This window comes from Myripristis murdjan, chromosome 21 (assembly GCF_902150065.1).
Source record: "Myripristis murdjan chromosome 21, fMyrMur1.1, whole genome shotgun sequence".
Classification (NCBI taxonomy): Eukaryota; Metazoa; Chordata; class Actinopteri; order Holocentriformes; family Holocentridae; genus Myripristis; species Myripristis murdjan.
Genome location: NC_044000.1, coordinates 27,897,449 through 27,920,520, shown reverse-complemented (window position 1 = coordinate 27,920,520; position 23,072 = coordinate 27,897,449). Strand labels below are relative to the sequence as shown.

At 39.7% G+C, this 23,072-nt stretch overlaps 1 protein-coding gene across 1 annotated transcript in view; it reads left to right on the top strand.

Annotated features, from left to right (window-relative positions):
* stxbp5l (syntaxin binding protein 5L) overlaps window positions 1-23,072 on the top strand; it is a 240,638-nt gene that overhangs the window by 139,292 nt on the left and 78,274 nt on the right. Inside the window, exons 8-11 of the mRNA XM_030080730.1 lie at window positions 7,120-7,203; window positions 13,569-13,692; window positions 18,426-18,501; window positions 22,225-22,379. Coding sequence (XP_029936590.1) covers window positions 7,120-7,203; window positions 13,569-13,692; window positions 18,426-18,501; window positions 22,225-22,379 — 439 coding nt within the window. The remainder of the gene's footprint in view (window positions 1-7,119; window positions 7,204-13,568; window positions 13,693-18,425; window positions 18,502-22,224; window positions 22,380-23,072) is intronic.

Below are 23,072 nucleotides of genomic sequence, written 5' to 3'. Positions count from 1 at the left end.
GATCCATTATGCTGGCGAACAAAGTTGACAGCGGCTTTTAATGCTGGTTTCAGTGAAACGTTTCATGTTGCCATAGAAACCACACAGACTCGGGCAATAAGATGTAGGCGGAGTAATATTTTCAGTGATTGATTCAGTATTTTTTTATTTGCGCACAGCTAGCCGTGCTCTCATGCTCATTGGAGCACATTCTAAACGTCTGATTGATCAGTCAGATTGCTCGGTCGGATCTATGTGTTGTATAATTGTAAAAAATCTCAAGTACCTCCTGGAGTTCCTCCAAGTACCCCCAGGGGTACGTACCCCCATTTGAGAAACACTGCTGTAGATGATCTGCTGGTACACTTTCACTTTGTGCACAAGCAGATCTGTTGCCCCTGCAGAGAAGCGTTCCCTCTTACTTGGCAAATGTGCTCCTATGATAGCAATCCACTAAGCAATCCACCTGGCTTTTAAAGGCAATCTGATTGGTTTATTGCATGTACGCCCAAAACACACCCATAATTAATTAAGAGACTAAGTACAACCCTTTTGAACCATGTGCCTGATGCAGTGACCCTTTTTTTCCACCGTTAAAATAGCAAAAGTGCTCATCAGGCCGTGAGCTTAGATCATTTAGTCATGGGGAGGTCAGAGAATTTTTCATTCAACATAAAGTGGGAATGCAGTTACCCATTTCTTCACATACAGGCTGAATTGTTCCTCTCTCTCTCTCTCTCTCTCTCTCTCTCCCTCCCTCTCTCTCTCTCTCTCCCTCTCTCGCTCCCTCTCTCTCTCTTTCCCTTACTCTCTCTCTCTCTCCCTCCCTCTCTCTCTCTCTCTCTCTCTCTCTCTCTCTCTCTCTCTCTCTCCCCCTCTCTCTCTCTCTCTCTCTCCTCTCTCTCTCTCTCCCTCTCTCTCTCTCCCTCTCTCTCTCTCCCTCACTCTCTCTCTCCCTCTCTCTCTCCCTCCCTCTCTCTCTCTCTCTCTCCCTCTCTCTATCTCTCTAGCTTGCTGTCCTCCTCCCCAGCCGTAGGGAGGCCCAGAGCTGGCGTCCTTTGTGCAGAGTGAGGTTTTTTCAGGGTCAAGCAGTGGTCAGGTCTGCAGCGAGAGCAGACCTACTGGGTGGGACTGGTGGTGATAGAGGGGTCATTGAGGTTTATATTGATTTGCTGTGGCCTCTTAGCACCCGATGCATGGGGTCGACATGGGGTGAAAACAGATTTGAGAAGCTGTCAAGACATAAAAGCAGCAGGGTGGAAAGTATAAGCTTAGAGCGGCTGGCTGTCATGGCATCATGCTCACTAGAGAGAATGAAGGACCGAACGCTGCAAGAGATTGACACAAAGATATATAAATAAGTCATTACCACATTATTTTTATTATTACTTTAATTACCGTAAACCAGAGGTAAATGAGACCAGAGACTTCCTGTTAAGCAAGAGACACGAAAAAGACTCCTACAAACACATTTTATTGCTTAAAACCTTCACATTTTGTCTCTCCTTTTTAAGCAAATAGTCTGCATCACCAGCCAATTATAGCTCACAAAATGCCAAGGAAAGCCTGTAAACCTGACAGAGGAGAATCAGCAACTGAACTAACTCCACAAGAAACTACAACTGCAGTAATGGATTTTTAATGTATAATAAGTGTGTTTTACTGCTTATGCTGTCTGTTTGCTGTCTTTGCTGCCATACAGTTGTTAGCTGTGTTTCTCTGACCCTGATGACAACCACGGCTCCGGTCCACATATTTGATTCTACTGAGGCAGTTTAGTGACAAGCCCCAGGTGTTTTACACAAAACATTTCAGGATGCAGTTAGAAACAGACCGTTACCTTCAATACTCAGGCATCCATGACTCTTTTTCCTAAGAAGTACAAAGACCTCATTTGCTGTGGAGCTGTGTCAGTGTTGTCGGCTGTACCTGCTCAAACTGCGTCTGTATATGCAGACAAGAAACTAGTCATATTGGGTGTGTTATTGGACGTCATATCTGGTGCAAAGACGAGCTCATGGTCAACTGAGGTACTGAGATTAGACAAAAAGCATTTGGCAGGCTGGACTGGGCTTATTTAAATCATATCTTAACTGCATATAAAGCAAATTTTATATGATCAGAGTGATATATCAGGATATAAAATAAATGACTTAAACTCAAAAGCAGTGATGTTGCCGGGGTAAAGTTGTGTGATTATAGATGGGTTTAGATATCTTAAAATTAACACCGCTCCCTGTCTCTCTTTGCCTAAAACTATTTGAGGCCACTATGGAAAAGATGTAAAGCCAGATTTGCTGAGATGGGAGGTTCTTTCTTTTCTCATCAACTGGAAGCGAAACTATTAGAATGAACATTTTTCTCAATTTACTTTCCTGATTTCAGTTCTTACCACAGGACCTTGGTTAAACTTAGTAAAACTTTATGTATGCATATAGCGCCTTTTTAAAAAACACTGGTTACAAGACGTGAGGTGGAGTTAGATGCATAATGTACCATCTATTTTGGAGTCGTTATTAATGTCAGCAATACAAGGAGTGATAAATGTTACGAGACATGAGCCAGTTTAATTAAAACGACATTGTCGCTGATCGTCACTCCATAATGTAAGTGTATGTTTATCCAAAAGGAGGAAAATACAGGCTTGGCAGTTTGTTTTAATCAGAAGGCCCCGCCCAGTGCCACCAGGCACCAAATAGGAGACTGGAAGTGGGAAATAGAAGATAGGACCCCCCGTTTGTGTGCCCATAACTCATCCTAACATAAAGAAGACCATAATATCATTGATAGGACACTTCCATCAAAGGACAGTGCTTACCATATCAAAGGATAAAGGTAACTAGAATGAATATTACAATTAGCTTTAGATGAAACATGGAAGGATGGAAACAAACTGACAAAGAGCTCAGTTTAGAGAGGGTTTGATTTGATTTTGATTCTGATTTTTTTTTTACTCCACTTGTTATTGCAAGATATAAAAAACACCTCAGATCTTTGCTGGGTGGATCGCGGCATAATTGGTGGTCACACCCACATTTTCTGGGATTACGCTAAAACAACTGACCTGTGGAGGGATAACGCAGAATAAGATTAAAGTAAACTGGGACTACAATGGGAGAAGTCCTAAGTGGACTGGACTACAAACATGAAATTACATTTATGTGAGGTTTTGCTTTTGTTTGGAAAGACAGCGATAAGAGTTTCCTGCAGAAAAACAAAACCACCAACAGCGAAACAACAGAAAGAATACCATCTAAAGAACCACAGCCGGCTGTTTTTTCACATCAAAAGGACTCCTGATGTACTGCCTCTTAGATAATGTGAAAGCAGCTTGTCTTTGCAGTCTTAGTGTTTGGGATACACACAAGTAGAGACAAGCACACAGCGTGCACACATAAGCATAAAAACAGCTCTGCATGTGTTCTTGTATACAACTCTATTGACATTTGTGTAACATTTATGCTTGAGCACGTTTTTCTTTGTTTTTTTTTTGTTTTTTTTATTGCACGTGTGTGCAGATGTCAGGGACTGTTACTGCCGTCAGGACAGCAGAGTCACGGCTGCAGTGCAAGCCGGGTGAAATTTAGGGACAAATGCAGCTGGGTGAGACAGATGCCGTGTCAGTGATTTAGATCAAGATGCATAATAAGCCAAATAGATTTGACATTTGAATAGTTTGGCCACATGCAGGCAGTTTTTGAGTCAGGTAAGTGGAGGTTATGTGAGGATGAGAGGCGTTCTTGGTTACTCAGGACAAATCTACGTCATTTTCGATTTTTTTTTTTTTTTTTTTTTGGAGGGGGGGTGGCTCTATTTATGGTACTGTGCTCTCACTGCTGTGGTGTTTCTGTGCTGCACTTCCCAGTGATCACCTGTCAATCAAACAGGTTGGCGGGACGGGGATGTTTACATGAATGAGGAGTGCCACATACCTCTGTGTTTGTGTTCATGTGACGTAACCCATCTGTCCTGGTTGTCTGCATGTGTGAATGCCGCTGTTGCTCATATAAAGGTTTGGAGTGGCAGGACGGATAGAAATAGACTGTTTTCCACTCCACCTGCTCTCCATTTCACATCTTGTGATTCGAGGTGCCACACAGCCTCCCCCCCAGCAGGAGAGCTGTCTCACTCTCTGCGCCTTAAAGGCAGCGCCGCCTTAAATCCTCCTCCAGCATCACTCTCCTCTGCTTCATCCATCTCCTCTGATCTATTTGTCCAGCTGTTTGGCACTCTGCTCTCTCCCCTCTTATCTTACACTTCATTGTGTGTATGTTATCATGCAGTTGTGTGTGTGTGTGTGTGTGTGTGTGTATGTGTGATTGTTGGTTTCCTGTAACACAGTGGAGATGATTGGCAATGTCTGTCTCACACAGGGGATCCTAATAGTGTTACTGTTTCTCAAAATTACAACCAAATTTCCCATAAGCCCCATTGCAAGTAGGATGAAATGATCAGATTTATTTCCAATGCTAATCCACTTGTTTACAGAATTTTATTGAAACCTCTGCCTTGTTCTGCTTTGCTTCAACATATTTAAACCTGTTCCCTCAAAAATACTTCAAATAAGTTAAACTGCATCAGAAACAGGTGGGATTATTTCAACCCAGTGGTCATGATTTATTGATGTTAAATCCTACACATAGATTCTCTCAGCCATAAGCCAGGAGAGGAGGTGCTTTTAAAGTGATTTTACAGGAGCTACGAGGCGTCGTTCCACTCGACATGTACCTAGATCTTCATGTATCTGGGCAGATTTTGCCACCAAACCAGCAATTGTACCTTTCTTTGTCTCTGTATTGCTAATGGGAGTCAGAGGTGAATCCATCCTGCCCTTGATGACATGCATATTCACACACATTTCCCTGCCTCCCCTCTTCAACCTCTAAACTGCAGAGCTTCTCGATTTTTTAATTGCCTTATATTTTTTTTGCTGACAGGCAAGCTAGCTCATCTCGAGGCTGGGCTCCTTTGTTCCTCCTCTCCCTCTGTCTCATCTGCCTCTTTCTCTTATGTCGCATTCGTGCCCGCCTGTCGGATGTACTTTTCTTTCAGTCTGGAAGTCAAAGGCCTGGCTTCCACGTGTTCATGTGGTTTTTGGCTGGAAAGAAATGAGCATAGATGTGAGGAAGCGTGGCATGTAGTGTTTAGATATCCTATGCATGTGTTGTTTTTCCTGAAACATACCATATAGTAACAATGACAGGTGCATGCTCGTGTCATTTTAGCGAGTAATTTGAAAAGTAATTTGAATAGTTTCTACCCTTGTCTTGTATACATGACGGGGTAAATGCTTAAACTTAAAAAAAAAAAATTAATGAACTTCTTTGTAATAAACTTCTTTGTCCTCTGTTTGAGAGCAGCAACAATATGGAGTTTCTCAAGTATCCTTAATTGAGATAAGCCATATAAATTCCATTTAAATTTATCTTAACTTCCTGCAACACCAAGAGGCAGGCTCTTGAGGTCAAAATATGAATTATACATCAAGTCACTATCATATTTAAACTCCCCACTACCTGCATTCACTCATCAAACAGTTACCATGCAAATATTTTTATGTTCACTTTTGCAACATCAGATACGCATTCAAACAAAATAAATATTAAAGTCGCTGTTCCAGTAAAACTCTTGGTATCGATATTTGCATTCAGTTTTGTTCAAACCCACAGAACTTAATTTGAATTTCCAGCGGACACTCGCCCAAGATAGAAACATGTCTTGCTGAATTACATGGAAATTAGTATAAAATGATGCACAAAACATCTGGATATTTCCAATTTGATGTAATGGTGCAGCCATAAAGCAATGGCATGTTGGGTTTGAATATTTTGCTCAATCTAAGTGTGATATAGCTTGGATGAAGAGTTGACACCAGCAGATACAGATGTATACAGATGTACACTGTCATAAAAAATGTCCTTTTATTTTATTGCACAACAAGGAATATTATCATGATAATCTGCGTTTGAACTTACTTAGCTCACATTAGTGTCTTCATGTACAGCAGTGCCATATCATAACTGACCAAATATCTTCAAAATCTGCCAGTTCCACCTCTTGGCCAAGTTTCAAAACGTTTTGTGGATCTGACTGGAAGTTAAACACATTTTTATGAGAAGCCCCACCCACTGCCACATCCTGTGTTTGACCAATTATTGTGAAAAGTGAATCAGTTCCTCCTTGTCCCATGACCAGCCTTTTCACCTAGTTTCATTCACCGTTGTTCATAACATTTTTAAATATCCTGCTAATAAAACCATTGGAATGGGGCAAAAACCCAACCCCCGTCCATGCATCTGCACTGGCAGAGGTAATGAGGTAATCTTGATGCTGGACATGCCAAAGTCTGTAACAGCAAAAGCACATACTGTATAACACTGTAGCCCATTAGCGTCCCTTGGACACATTAAAGTATGATGTTTACCACACCTGAGCCAAAGTGAGTCCAGATTTGTCCTTGTAGTGTTCAGCAGTAAAATGCAGAACAAATACCAGATCAAAATCACCAGAAATTTACCTGGTGGCTACATCTAAAAATGAGTCAGGTAGCATCCAGGAACGATGAATGCCTGCTTGATGACCCACATGTAATAATTCATCACCCTGACCAAATAATATCTTGTCTGCCGTCAGATATTGCTCCATTTTGTGCAGAGTTGATATAAGCAGGGTTGGAAGTGCTGCTGGCAATATGAGATACACGGAAAGTGCCTATAGCGTAATGGTTCAACATTCTCCGGGAAAAAAAAATACTCTTGCGAATCTCAGGTGAAGGGAAGACCCAGACAGGCAGTGGAGCAAATTGCCTGTGTGCTTGGTGCTGCACTCATGATGGAGATCATCCCTCCCAATCCCCGCTAATAACAACTCGCAGAGCCGCGGCGGCCGTGAGACTCAACCATCAGCAGCTTCTGAGTCTGGAGGGGGAATTAAGGGCTGCAAAGAGGCACAGGGAGGCCAGCTGAGTGCAGGAGAGAGGCAAAATGGCTTCCCTACATTACAAAGTGTCCAATTCCAGTTTTGGGAACACATCGTTCTGCGCATGTGTTGTGCTCATCATCTTGTTTGAGGCTGCTGAAATTGTCTCATTTCATCATTTTGTCCTGTCCTCTCTGATTCTTCGTCTCCCCTCTTGTGCAGCTGCTTATTGGCTTTGAGAGCGGGACCATCGTGCAGTGGGACCTCCGGGGCAAGAAGGCCGACTTCAGAATCTACTATGATGAGGTGAGCGTCCCTCACACCAACACACACACAGGGGAGGAGTTTTATCACAGCATGAGATAACCATCATTTGAAAAATGTGGCACTTCATCCTATAAAATGAATATCTGCACGCTTTTTAACACTCTTACAAGCCACACTTTATTTCAGAAGCACTGAGTAATGAACTGCACAATAATAATTAATTTTTCTGTAGACATCAATTTAAAGTTGACATTTGCCATTTGAGTAGCTTTTTTGGGTCCTTGGCTCATAATATCTTTACAACAGTTATTTAGATCAGATTTAGACAATATTAGGTTAAAGTTAGATCTGAGCAATTAATCCAAATATTACAAAAGTCACAGTATGGCCACAGGCAATAACCAAATCTTTAAGCTTTTTTTTTTTTTTTTTTTTTTTTTTTTTTTTATAATTTTAAAGTTTGTGACAAATAGCTTTGTAAATGAAGTATTGCAGAGCTGCAGAGATGCCAGATGTAAGAAAAATGTTGTTTGGTGCAGAGTAGACGCCAGCCAAAATCATGGTGAAAATGAAAATTATTATGGAAAAATTATCCCTACCCATAAAATTGTGAATCATACTGCAAGCATAATATATTTAAAAAAAAAAAAAAAAAAAAAAAAAAAAAAAAAAACATTTTTTGTTTGTTTGTTTGTTTTGTTTTGTTTTTGTTTTTTACATATCATTCAAACCTAAATTAAATTAGAGTAGAGTAGAGTGCATTAGATTAGATTAGATTAGATTAGATTAGACTTAAATGGTCCCTGTAGACAAATTGGCTCAACAAAGCTTCATAACAGAGGACATAATAGAGATAACGGGACACAAATAGGATTAAAAAAAAATATATATATATATATATATATATATATACATATATATATATATATATATATATACACACACACACGCACACACACACACACACAGGACAAACTGAAAGCTCTCGAAAAAAAAATAGAATACAACAGGCAGCTGCAACTAAATCACAGAGTGATTCAACAAGTGCACTTACATTTCAGGGGCTCATAGTGTGTGTGTGTGTGTGTGTGTGTGTGTGTGTCTGTTATATGATTGCAATGAGTGAAACCACTGATTTAAAAAAAAAAAAAAAAAACTCCATTTATCAACACTCTGTGATAGCATAATGCTGTTTTATGCTGGACAAAATAATTGCCACTGCTATTGGAAAATCACTATACTACTCTCTGACATATATTAAAATAAAAAAAAAAAATAAATAAGTGTTAAACATAAACAAGCGAAAGCATGAATGAACACTCACAGCCAACATTTCAAACAGGGTCTAAATAAATAAAGATGCAACATCTTTGTTGACAGATTTGTCCCATTTTCAGTGTTTTTGAGTTTTTGAACTGTTTTCCGATGTAAACATGCAGCAGACACATCTTTTTTTTTTACCGTGGATTGCGTCTTTATTTTTTAAAAATGTGGAACAAAGGCTCCAACTGCATAAAAAAACAACCAATCACACAAATAGAAGGGGCAGCAAAATATTGATTAACAATCGACCTACAATATTTGAGAAGCGGTATCTGGTCATGTAGAACTGTGAGGTAAAATCAAAAAACTAACATAAACTAGTAGCAAAAATAAATAAATAAATAAAGATCCTGAGCTAGCCAGCTGGTAAGTAGTTGGCTACATGTCATATGTTGTCATAGCAACAGTGAAACACATCCTTTCTCTCCTCACCTTTATGTGAAGTATTGGTTCCCATGTTCTGCGTGCACAACCCGTCACAGGTGTGTGTGGCAGATGTGTAAGTTCACACACATACATCAGTGTCTCAAATTATGAAATGTAACACACACATGCACACTCAGACTTACCCACATATACATATGCATACAGACACACGTACACACACTCAAAACTCCCACCCACACAAGTGATGTGCGCTCATGCCACTGATCCTCGGCGTCGTCTGAAGAGCGTGGACTTCTCTCATCTCTCCTCTCGTCTCCTGTGAAGAGCGTCGTCTGGCTTCCGTTAATTACCTCAGTTTGATGTGCATCCTCGTCTCCAGCGTAGCATGGCGTCTTTATCTGAGGCGGGATCTCTGGAAGTGAGCGAGACGCATTTTCAAGATGGAAAGCTGCAAAAAAAAAAAAAAAAAAAAAAAACACACTGGTTCCATCCCACAAAGACACGACTGTCTGCTACGGCTGTCTGTGCGATTTGCTGCGGCTGGAAGTCACACATTACAGTCACTCTTTCTGCTGGAACTGAGTAGCTTCTTGTTGTACCGCTGCTTGTTTGCATGCAGGGTGTTATTTTACTGGGCTGTGCTATAGTTTTCATCGCATCTATTACAAAATAAACTTCTTCTGGCGCTTCAAAACCATCACAAATGGCTGAATCGTAAATTGCATGTGTGCATGAAACTTACAGAAACTTGTGCAAGACATGTTACCAAGTAGATTTTTACATAAGCAATTTAACTTTCCCTTAGGCACAATTTCAGCACAGCAACACCTCTCACCCAGGGATATTTTAATGCTCCTCCCGCCCCTGCACCTTGCTGCCGACGCTGAGGCAGAGAGGCATGGAGCCGCTTGATAACAGTCACCTTTGTGATATTTGACACACCTGTAATCTCTGACAGGAGAACAGGAATCAGAAATTCAGCAGCCTGCTTCCGAATCCTGAATCACCCGGTTCTTATTCTCCTCGTCTTCTCTCTGACATTTTCTGACGTTTAGAGAAGGTGAGGACATGAGGCCTGAAACATCTGTAGTGTGTTATGGATTATTTTTAAGGGCATTTCTGCTTTGTTGGGCGGTACATGTTACAGAAGCAGTGGAGTCAATATCAGTATAGAGTGCCTTTGAGACTTCCCAATGACACAAAAAAAAAGATGAGATTTTCCACTGAACTCCATATCCATTGTATAAAGTAGACCTTAAGCTGTTAGAAATGCATGTTGGTCAAGCTCCTGCACCTTTTATAAATTGACTGCAAGAATAGAAAGTACAAGTGAATTGCAAAATGTGTCCACCCTGTCATGGGACAATTTCTAAATAGAGTAAATATGTTCTAATCATATTGATTACAAAATGTACATTTTCAGAAAGGTATTTGGTCCCTCGTTCAGGAATATATTTTAGTTTCTGGAAAACATCTCTCAAAAATACAGAAATTATGGAAAAATATGTTTGTATATGTAAAATCTGTGAAAGTTGTACTTTCTTTTCTGAATAAACTCTATAAATAAAGGTATCTGGTCAAACTTTGAAATAATACTGTTTGGCCCTAATCTCTTCAGAGCAAAATCACACAAAAGGTTTTGATAACTTGTGAAAATAATTATTTATTCACATAAAACATGAACATGACAGGGTGGACAATGACATGACGGGGTGGACAATGTTATGGTTTTGTCAACAAATGTTTTTTGTCAAAACATGACTTTTTTCACCTACTGTATTTTGAATTGTGCACAGGTAGGCTACATTTGGAAATGACACTCAACAACAGCAAATTAAATAAATAAAACCTTCAACTAGAGGAACAAACAAGATTGATATAAACAAAACAAAAACATGTTGGTCCCTAAATGTAGGCCTACCACAAAAAGTATAAACATAGGTATCCTTTCAAATGGTTTCTTTCTCTGCATATGTTTTGTCCTCCACTTGACTTCTGGAACACTGAAAAACTTATAAAACTGTTATAAAACTAGACTTGATGACAGGGTGGACAATGACAGGGTGGACGTTTCTGGCTGAAGTTTGCATTTAATGAGCACATGGTGGGCCATTAGCTAGCAACATGTATCAGTTAGGAAGGTGACTGTGTATACTTTAACAAACATATTTTGAATTTCTGAAAAGCATTTATATAGATTCATATTTTGCAATGACAGGGTGGACACATTAAGATTGAACACATTCAAGTTCAATCATAAAATGATGAAAATGTCAAAATATAAATGTTGATATGTACTCTCTCTGCATGAGCTATTCTTCACTCCATTTGTAAAAGACAAAGCAGTGGTAGTGATGTCACTGATTACAGCTGGTGGTTTCTTTTAGTGGCAGTAACCACCTAATGACAGGGTGGACAGCAAATCCAGGGACACATGCAAAACGTTTATTATTATTATTACATTAGACCATAAATGATCCAATTGACTCATTTTATTCAAGTACTTGATGAGAGCAACAAGAGCATGTAAAAGGTTTGTACATTGTATATCATTTATCTACTTATTTCACTCAGTGAAGTTAGTAGAGAGGAGTTTGGGACATGGCAAAATCACATGCATCTAATCATAGAAAATTTTTTAAATATGAAAAACACCCTTTTAAAGATGTATCTCTGTACCAATGTGTGTTTAAATGTTTGGCCATTTATAGTAAACCCTCAGAGTTTTGTTATTTTGCAAATTTTTCATGAAAAGTGAGTGATTTCTGCCTGGGACACCAAATGGTACCCTATATTGATATTGACTCAGTGATGATACTGTATTTGTTGGTTCAACATCCAGATTTGAACTAAGGATTTTTGCATTTCCTTAGTGCTCAAATTGTCTGATTTATTTTCAAAGCCATCATCAAACGATTTCTCACCTATCTCACCTGCCAACGGTAGACAAACTGAACCAAACGCAGCCCATGTATTTTCATGGAAATAACAATGAATCAACAGTTAGGATCAAACAAATCAGATTACTTTTTGATTCATCACTCTCTTCTGAAAAGGTTATTGCTTTCATCTCTGCGTGAAGCCTGTGCTAATTAGATCGGTGTATTTTCTTGTAACACTCAGCTGAAATGGCAACAGACCACATGTAAAATATTATTGAAATGACACCAAAGTATTAAAAACTAAATTGCAGTATTGATTTCATTATTTTGTCATTCCGATATAACAAACGCAGGGAGTCTCAGGTTTTATGAAGGGCTTTATCACACTGCACCATTCCTGATTTTTATTATTTGCTCTTCTGTCCGTTTGTAATATTTCCCACCGCTGTTGGTAGACTTGCCGCACACCAAAATATTGATCTAATCTTTCCGGTAATCACCCAAGTTCAGTCCATATCCACTCTTATTTATCAGCGAGCAGATGGAAAGATCTGTTTAACTGTCAAACAATGTGTATCAGTCAAACACACACACACACACATTACACAATCAGGCTCTCCCTCTGTTGCCGGATTTTTTTGTGAATTAGAGAGGATAAAGAAGGAAGGACACCAAATGTCTTCATCTCCTCAATATTGCAAAAAAAAAAACTCACTTGAGGCTTTTTTTTTTTTTTTTTTAACAAAGGAGATTTTATGATGACTAACAATGAAAATGGATTGGCATAATGGTTAATCTTCAACAGCTGAAACTGGTTTTGAGTATTTTGAAATACTGTATAAACATATTTGTCCACCTTGCTTCATGGGTATGCATTTCAAGCTTTTTCTCTCATTTATGCCAATCATGTTTGTATGAATATTAGCTTGGTTCATTTCTTTGTGTTTGGAAACGTGTGAAAATACAGAAAACACCTGTGCCTCTCCATAAGCCTACCTGTATAAATTTGGTACATTTTCACCCCCTAAATCATGCAGCCTTGACAGAAATTGTTCAGCACCTGAGACCTACCACCTGCTGCCGTGACACGCTGCCTGCGAGCTTCTTCAAAGATGTTTTTTACTGCATTGCATCAGACGTACTGCAGATAGTCAATAGTTCTCCTCAGTCAGGCCTTTTTCCAAGGGTTTGAAGACTGCAGTCATTAAATCTAATCTGGGTGCCTCAGTAATAAATAATTATCGCCCCATTTCAAAACCACGTTTTTTAGGGAAAGGTCATTGAATAGACTTTCCTTCAACAGCTTAATTCTTTCTTGGTGCAAACTGCTTTTCAGTCTGGTTTCTGACCGCATCACAACACTGAGATTGCACTCGTTAAAGTTCTGAATGACATTCGTCTGAGCAGTGACACATCAAAAATTGTGGTTTTAATATTACTGGACCTCAGTGCTGCATTTGACCATAAGATGCCGCTCGACAGACTGGAGAAGTGGGTGAGACTTTCTGGCACTGTGCTAGACTCGTTCAAGTCATACCTGCAAAAAAAAGGGACTACTTTGTGTCAGTTGGTAATTATGAACCTGAGCAAACAAAAATCAGGTGGAGTTCCTCAAGGGTCCATACGCGGGCCTCTGCTATTCAACATCCATATTCTCCCCCTTGCTCAGATTATTGATTATCATAACCTGTCTTTCAGAACCTTCCACTCCAGAAGACACACAGCTGTACATGGCGGTGTCACCAGATGTTTATTTTTCTGTCTGTCTCTCTCACTTCTGTCTTTCTTTGCGTGTGTGTGTGACCGGTCCAGGCCATCCATTCGGTCAGCTGGCACCACGAGGGGAAGCAGTTCATGTGCAGTCACTCAGACGGCAGCCTGACCCTGTGGAACCTCAGAAACACCGCCAAGCCCTTCCAGATCACCTTCCCTCACGGTGAGACGCCCATGTTTAGACAAATTATTAAGAATGTTGGGCAATTTGATTCCTTAAATTGGACTCAAGAGGGAAAACTCGCTCTGGGAAGCTAGCCTCACTGCGGCCCTCAGAAGTTCTTATCTCGTTCTGATTTAACAAAATATAACCAACCATCACAACTAGGGTTGCATCCAGTACTGACCTGTTAGCCAGTGTCATCCAACCCTGATATGATGGATGTAATGTATTGATAAGTTTGTTTGACTCATTTATTTTATAATGGATCAGTGCTTTACTGGTTTACTGGTCTTTACTGGTTCAAATATTCCCATTCTTTACCTTGACCTTGTGAAATGAAGCATTTCCTTTTTGAAACCCTTATCCCATTTATATGTCCATCCTGACTCTCTCTACTGTCCCTATCAAATAAAGCCAAAAAGCAATTTTAAAAATGATCTTCCCTTTTCAGTATTTTTTTTTTCATTTAATTAATTATCAGAAGAAGCCTACAGGCTAAAAACTATTCAGTATTAAAAAAAAAAAAAAAAAAAAAAGCAAGACTAGACATATAAATTTGCATCTTGCAGCTGCCCCAACATTATCCAGAATAACCAATTATAACCAATCATGTTGGCAATCAATCCAATTGATCACCAACTGTGTGTTCCACAAACCAACTGGCCATGAAATGTGTGTTCCCAAATCCAAAGTGTCGTCAACTGTGTGTTCCTAAAATCCAGCCAGTTGTCAAGTGCAGGATTTAGTTCTAATTTATTTAATTTATTTATATATTCTTATCTTTTTTGTAAAGAATGTTCCCCTCAAATGTGACTTTTTTTTTGTCCGGTGTGTCAGCCCAAATCATTGTCAATTATGCACAATACAAAATAAATCTGCAAATGCCACTGTTTTCACAACCTAACATTTGTCCATCAAGTCAGACTACGATTTGAATTACACCGATTTGGTCCAAGATGTCTGTGCCTCCGCTTAATCGCCCTCATTCCTTTTCTCTCCCACCCTGATGGAGTGTTGGCAGAGCGTCCCGACCTCACCAGCCCCCTGTTGATGAAACACCCCTTGCTGTCTGCTGTGATCTCAGTCGGGATCCCAAAACAGGAAGGCGGGATGGGAGGATGTGGGCGATGAGCACTAGGGAAAGGGCGACAGGCCTAAAAACACGGCTAAATGCCAACTGACTGTATATGTGCCAGATATTTGTCAGATATTTGGTCTTACTCGCGGGGAGAGAGTGACAGCAAGGAGGCGGAGAGAGCTAGGAAGCGGCAGGGGTGATACTCAGGGTATGGTAATCTGTAAATAAATTAAAACGCTTTGGAAGGAAAATGTCTCAAGAAAAAAACATCATTTGAAAATGCAGTGTGGTGTGTATATTGATGGTCATGAATGGAGATTCATAGAATCTCAAGAATGACTGGGTATGTGTTCCAAGCCATGTGGGAGATTTGTTTTTCAAAATTTTTAATTTTATAATGTTTCACCTTAGGTTGATTAGCATCATTTTGAAAATGCTGACATGTCGTATGAGACAAGTAATTTCCCCAATAAACAAAGGAACAATTGCATGAATGAATGATTATATGAATGAATTAGGAGACAAATGAGCAAATAAATAAAATGAATGTATGAATAAACGGATGGAAATGAGAGTTCCCTAAAATCAAGGGAAAAGCAGGAGAGAGGGGGAGGTGAAATACCAGTGGGAGGATGGACACGGGCATGGAGGGAGACAGAGGGAGCTGGAGAGACTAAAAGACACAGATGGAGAGACAGATGGAGAAAATAAGACATTAATGGTGAGGAGGGAATGAGATAAAGACAAAGCGATAAATGAATCAATCATCCAGGCACTCAGTTAGTGTTGCCTCTTACTTCTTCTTCAAGATGATAATGACTTCAGGCGTAACTCCTCCTTGCTGTCAAACCAGGCCTCCTCTACTTTTTATATCAAATCTTAATAGACATTGGATGCAAAGTGTGCAAAGTCCTTTCCACTGAAGGATGAAAGCCCATTAACTTTGACCCAGAGATTCTTGCCTGGAGCTGAAGGACTAAGTCTAACGTCTCCCTAACACGTCCCCTCGTAACAAACACAAACAACAACACTGTCAAATTTACACTCTATGGGGTTAACATTGATTTTAAGGACTTTGTTGGTGGGGTTTGATAGAACGTTGCAGGATGAGGCTCTACCATCACTGGGGTCAGAAGGCAAAGTCATTGCATTACAGATTTTTTCAGTGACAGCAGCTGCTAAGTTAATTCATTTAGTCTTTTACTGCTGCATGATGCAAGCTTGTGACACAAATTATGGCTAAGGCTAATTAGGGACTTTTGTCAAGAGCAAAGTGAAGACAGTGTTGGTCTAATACTGCATTCAGGCTGTATCAGAGAGATTGGAGGTCTGGCTTGACAATTCATCCTGACAACTCAAGAGTGTTCACATGTTCATTCATATCGTCACAGAGGACAGATTTACAGGCTAACACAGGGTCACCAGACGTCCAGGTTTGTCCGGGACTCTCTCAGGTTCAAGCTGCTTGTCAAGAGTCCCAATTCAGGGCAGAATTAACAGTCAAAAGCTTAAGTTTTGGTCATTTCTTGTCTTCATTTTTTTGTGTTTCTTTATTCACAACACTATCAGCTATCCAATGTCAGTCAATCAAAGGTGTACTCAACCCTCTGACCGCTTGAAGGCTGATAAATACTACTGAGACACAAATAGCAAAAAAAAAAAAGGAAGATGTAATTTATTCTAATTTTATGTACATGTCTACCTAGGAAAAAACTGTGATGACATACAAGCAAAGGACCAGGTAGATGTGCATGTGTTCGACGGGCCAAGATAACCCAGTGGAAAATACCGGATACATGTTGAGAGAGGGCGTTGTGTTTGTTTGTTTGTTATCAGAACAACTGGAAGGGCCGCTGAACATAGTATATCCATCCCCATTTTTAAAATTTCTGCTTTTCTCTTTCTTGTCTCTCCTGCTGTGTCGGGGTGTGCAGTAATCCTGCAGCCTTTGTACTTGGAGTCTGATCAGTGATGATAAACCGCTCTTTTACCTTGGGCTTCTGCTGCCTGCCAGAGTTCGCAGATAAGAAACAACTTGTAAACAACTCGAAACCACTTGAAATCATGTATTACATAATCTGGTGAACTGTGTGCAGATGTCGGCTGTTACAAAATCTCCACCTTTCCTGCAAACCCAACATGCAGCGGTGTTCACCCACTGCACTGAGTAGAGTTTTAGGGGAAAGTTAATTTGATTTTGTTCTGTTTTTTAAGCAAAAGAATAAAAAAAATCTCTCTTACATTGTGCTTATTTCCATGCTCTTTGTACTATTTGAGAAAAAAAGAAAATAGCTGCAGCTGACAGATGATAGATGTATGATGCACCGTCAGTAAGCTTGTCAAGGAGAGGCATTTTGTTGACGATGAGGATCAAGCATTAAGGTTGTTGTTGTTTTGCAAATGCAGGCTCTGTGGAAGACAGCCTCATAATTCAATATCCCTCTCTCTTCCATATTTCCCTCTTTTTTTCAGAACGAGGCCTTTGTTAAAATCATAATGCTTGTGCAGTAAAAAAAACCCAATGTCACTGTGCCATCCACAGCACAAAGGATCCCATTTGGTTTGTAAGTCCCATCAAAGCCCCATCCAGTATCCAGCTGATGGACATCGGCATCAAATCAAAGGCGAAATCATCACACACCGCATCCGAATGGTGTCAAGAAATAACTCCCTTTCATGCTCTAACTTTGAAAGTTACCTTACAGGAGGAGCTGGAGGCACAGTAAACATGACCAGAGACTGAACTGGAAACAGAGACACTTTATTTGCCATTTCTACAGCTCCAACTATACAGCAGAAATACTGAAGGCACCACAACACATATAGCCTTTATTCAGGTGTCTTCTGTAGCTTTCCATGCACGTTGAAGGCCCATATCCCTTTTGAAATATAAGATGTTCATATGTATCCTCTTGAAACTTTATCCGACAAATTCCACACATTTATTGTGAAGAGTTGAGCTCCCTGTGTCGTTTTGATCCAATCAGTCATGCTGAACACAATGAAAAGCTTGAAATACAGTACAGGCCAAAAGTTTGGACACACCTTCTCATTCAATACGTTTTCTTTATTTTCATGACTATTTACATTGTAGATTCTCACTGAAGGCATCAAAACTATGAATGAACACATGGAGTTATGTACTTAACAAAAAAAGGTGAAATAACTGAAAACATGTTTTATATTCTAGTTTCTTCAAAATAGCCACCTTTTGCTCTGATTACTGCTTTGCACACTCTTGGCATTCTCTCCATGAGCTTCAAGAGGTAGTCACCTGAAATGTATGTGTATGTGTACTATAAGATGTTTCTACGACATATAAATCACATAATCCAAACCGCTGTAAAAGGTCTGTAGCAGCAGTTTCATCTCTGTTTGTTTACTATTTATTGTTCCTGAGATGACATGCAAACGAATCGAGCGTGCTTAAGCTTTCGGCAAAATGCAGAAATAAAACTGACACTGTCTTTTCGGTGAGAGGAGAAGTCCATCAAACAGCTTACACACTGGATAGACTATACAGTTTTTTTGTTTTGTTTTGTTTTGTTTTTTTCAATAGCATTAAAAATAAGGAAATGACCTCCACAAGTTTAAAATGCTGGAATTTTCCTGAATTATTCTCCTGAAATTGTTTTGCCTTTCTCTTTCAATTCAGGGAAGATACAGAAGGACGGCAGGAAGGAGTCGTGTAAGCCGATCCTCAAAGTGGAGTACAAGACCTCGAGGAACAGGTAAACAGCTCTGTTCACCAAGCCAACTTATCAGCTATAAGAGACACTTTTTAAATGGCATTATCAATAAAATTATATCAAATACACAAGCATTTCCTTCACTGCATGATTTGCAGCTCCTCGGCAGCCAGCGCTCATCCAATCCATTTGAATCTCACATGTAACAGCAGGCCAAACCGACGTTTCCAGTGCCATCATTTTTCATCTCCTACTATCAAAGTTTCCAGAAACAATTACTTGGCGAAGATGGTAGCCATTTGTTCAGTGAATGAGCATTTTAACAAGTTTTGGACACAAATAATCAGAATTTGTTTCGCCTTGTTGCATTTTCATTGTTATTGTCAGGCCGCCAAAATCTCTCTCAATCACGGATTCCACCAAATCAGAATTCAAATCTGACTGCAAACACAACTAAGACTCGGGAAATCATCCCTCGTCTCTGAAAACTGACTCACCAGTGTCTTTTTGAAGCACTGATCTTGAATTGATTGATATTTATTAATGGACCTTTTTATTTTTTTTTTTTCCCTGTTTGGAGCAAACGTTTGATCTCTGCTTCAGTTCCTGATCGCAGCCTTCAGTCGTTTCGGAGGATATAATAGGATTGTTGTATTTCATCTCTCTGTAAAGCTGAACATGAAAAGCTCTACCTACACTCTGAGCCACAAGGAACTTCTCTCAGGCAAAAAAACAAAAAAAAAAACCAAAACACCCACCACTGAAACGCACAAGTTACGGTTTGGCTTTGTAAACTAAAAGCAAGGACAAGCTGTGGGTGGTTAAGTGTTAAGTTAACTGATCCAGTGTCAGTTTGCTGTTTTTTTTCCAGTTTGGACCAAGAGTTTTTTTTTTTGTTGTTGTTTTTTTTTTTTTTTTAACCAGAACAGGCTTTCTGAATTCTGCTATGTTGTTGTTGCATAATGTTCTGGTTGTTCTACCAGAGCTAGAACTTGCCTTCTAGTTTATTTTATTCTGTTCTATTGCATAATGTTTTATTCTGTTCTATCCTGTTGCATAATGTGCAGCAGTTTACCGATTAACGATCGATCTTTAGAGGTTAAGAACATTTTCTACGAGTGATTCTACAAAATTTCTTAAATATTAATGTAAATTTTAAATGTATTTCCCAAAAGAGTGCGTACTATGGCAGGAACATAAACACAGCAGTCAGAGATTGTCTTAATATCTCTGTTAATGTTACTGTCTGTGGTTCTGAAAGGGTTAACGAACTGATCATTTAATGTCTGCACACACTATATGATACTATCACAAAATACTACAATAATACATTTCACATTCATGGAGTTGAATGGAGGAGGGTAGGCCTTGTTTATGAAACTATTAGGTGGTACTTCATTCATCAAAGTGCCAATATTTTTACAAAACAACACAAATTATTTTAACCCATGAGTTTAGAAATGTCTAATGAAGCTATAAGTAATATTATATGCAATACAAACCAGTTTTTGGGGGTTTTTTTTTAGCAAAACGAGTTGTTTTAGCGCATATTGTGCAACAGATATTTATGAGAGGAAAGGATGCACAACTGATCAGCAGATGTAAAATCCAATACCTGATTACACCAGAGCATGCTCTCAAATAAAGATAAACTTGAGCATGGGATGATATTGCAACAAAAATAACTTTTATTCATAGTGGTTATGGTATGATAGTAAAAAATCAACAGGTACACATGTGTAATAAAACATGTAGTCGGCATGTGCTTGGGTTTTTGGGTCACAGTTTTGGTTTCAGTTTGGTTTGGTTTGTTTTATATGCCTTTTTTTTCATTCAGAGATTTGATAACAATATGAAATCAGTAAATGTTCTCTCAAACGCTAAAGTGCTACTTAGACCATTTAAAATAAATATAAAATGCTCTCAGTATATTTATGAATTCATCAGCTAAGTGTGTGGCTGTTTGACTCTCAAACGCTGCACTTTGTAGGACGTATCATGTATTGAACAGTTTGTTTTTTGCCTGTTGTTTGTTTTTTTGTTTTGTGGTTTCGTGTTTTGTCTCTATTTAAGATGGTTTTAGGAAACACCTCATACACTTTGAAAGCTTCCTAAGATCATCTTCGCCTTAAGAGCCTTTGGGGAAACAGAGCCCAGTTCTGTCCTGCTGTATAATGTTCCTCTTCGTTTTCCTCTCCTGTCTCTTCACATCCTCCCTCTGTTCGCTGAGTCAGACAGTCTGGACGGCACTGGTTAGTCTGAGTTGTTGTGGGAAATGTAGGTGATGAGCGCGTGTTGGGGTTAAACCTTCGCTCACCGTGTAACATGTCGGGATGTGTCCCCAAAGATGTAGACTCTGTCCTCTTCATGATTTATGACTCCGGTTTTGCCGTGGTGTAAAGCAGCGATGCAGTTTGGCTGGAGAACAAAAAGCTTTCCAAACTGAGCTGATGATCATCATAAGGCAAAGAAATGGAATCCGGACAAAAATTTTACCCATTAAAGGAATAGTTCACCCAGTTATGGACATTTTGGCATTATCTGTTAACCCTCCTGATAGTTGAAACACAAAAGTCAAGGTCGGTGTGTGTGCCTGTAACGAACGGCTCGGCTCCATTCATGCTTGTTGCGGTCTGTCCGGTCTGTGCGGCCTCAGCGGGGTGATTACATCGTTGTGGTGAGTGTGGCCGTGCACCGAGGGTCAGCGAAGGGTCTCAGAGCGAGCCGTGCACCTCGCCACTGCATCACTATGGCAACGGTTCAGACTCACATCCCTTCAAGCCTCCTTGACTTGTGTATTTGGAGCCCATGCTCGCTTTCTGCATCATAAACACCACAAACACTGATGAGAAGCACGAACTGTTAGAGGACCAAGACATGAGACTTCTTTTGGATTCCAAAAAAATTACAAAAAATTACAAAAAATACCATCAAATTACTCCAAACTCAGTTAATCCAGATGTTATGAATCCAAATGACATGGAAGTCCAATATTTATGTTATTATCTTGTAGATTTTTGTAGTTTTTCTACACTACTGGGATTGCCGCTGCACCAAAAATACTGCCTCCAGATGCTGTGCAGTGGATAAAAACAAACGAGAGAGTCAAATTTTCCGATGCCAGGATGTTTTTATTTTGCATTTTATTTGTTTACTTGGCAGGAACAGTACACAGCCATTGCACCAGAGTATGGCTGAAGGCTAATTTGCATCTGTAGTCCCTTGACAAGAGCCAGCAGCACTTTAACGTGCAATCATTTAAAAATAGAAACACAGTAATACAAAGCACATTACCTAGTGCATTATATAATACACTAACCTGTGAAGGGCGAAAGTCATTCATATAAAGACACTGTAGTATTCCAAAAACAGTCAACGTAGGAAAAATCTCTGTTTTATTTTGCCATTTTTGGAAGTTGAAAGAAACAGTCTGTTTTGGAGAAACACTGCAGCTCAAAATGTCTTTTTTGCTGGAATGAACCTCTTAAATTATTCATTTATTCAATCATTCATCTCATTTGCTGGTGGCTTCCCACTGATCTTGGACTGGTTACAGTTGGTAACAGATAAATTGATCTAAATGATTTGTTAATTGATAGAGTGATTCATTCATTCATTCGTTCACTGATTTCATCTCATTATCCAGCTAAGCTCTTCCTGCTGGCACTGGTAGAGTAAAAGTCTCTCTGTTTATTCACTCGTTCACTCACTCACTCTGTCCCAGCCTGACTCCCTCCCTAAAGGCCTGTCCTCCCTCTGCAGCAGCGAGCCCTTCGTCATCTTCTCGGGCGGGCTGTCGTATGACAAGGCGGGCCGGCGGCCCACGCTGACCATCATGCATGGCAAGGCCATCACCGTGCTGGAGATGGACCACCCCATCGTGGAGTTCATGGCCCTCTGCGAGACCCCCTACAACAACGGTGAGCACACGCAAAGATGATATTTCTTCAGTCGCTGGCACAGCAAAACACGATGGGAAGCTGCTGGAGTTTTAAGAGCTGATTAAAAATGTAAAATGTCTACGGATCAGCAGGTGCCGTTCTCAGTTTGGTCAGTTCAGTTTTAGGTTGAGTATTTAGACCAGAGGAACTGAACAGGTAGAGCCAGCTTGGGCCTTTGTTTCACAGCAAATCAGAGTATTTCCAGGTGTTGTACTTTGCCATGGCAACACAGTTGTAGTGTTCAGCTGATGTCACCGTGGCAACAGAGGAGTTTGTTGACATCAGGAGAACTGATGCACAGCAACAGAACAGAAAAGAGTTATAAAAATAAGCTTGTGGGGAAAATAAACGTTGGTTCTGGGAGGAGCTGGTCTTACCTGGCAGATTGTCAGAGGCTTTGCCAGAACTTTATTCAGTAATTTTGTTTACAACAGCACAGCTAATTAGGATTAACTTAGCTCACATCTAATTAGCTCTTATCAGAATGAGAATCAGAAATACTTTATTGATGCCCAAGGGGGAATTATTAACATTATTAACATTATATTAACATTAGACTGAGGTAGGCTATGAATTACAATCCAGTAATATGATACGATAAAAAAAAAATTTGAGTAACTTTAACATCACAGAGATGATTTTAATTAAATTCATGTGTTAACTTTGTTGTTG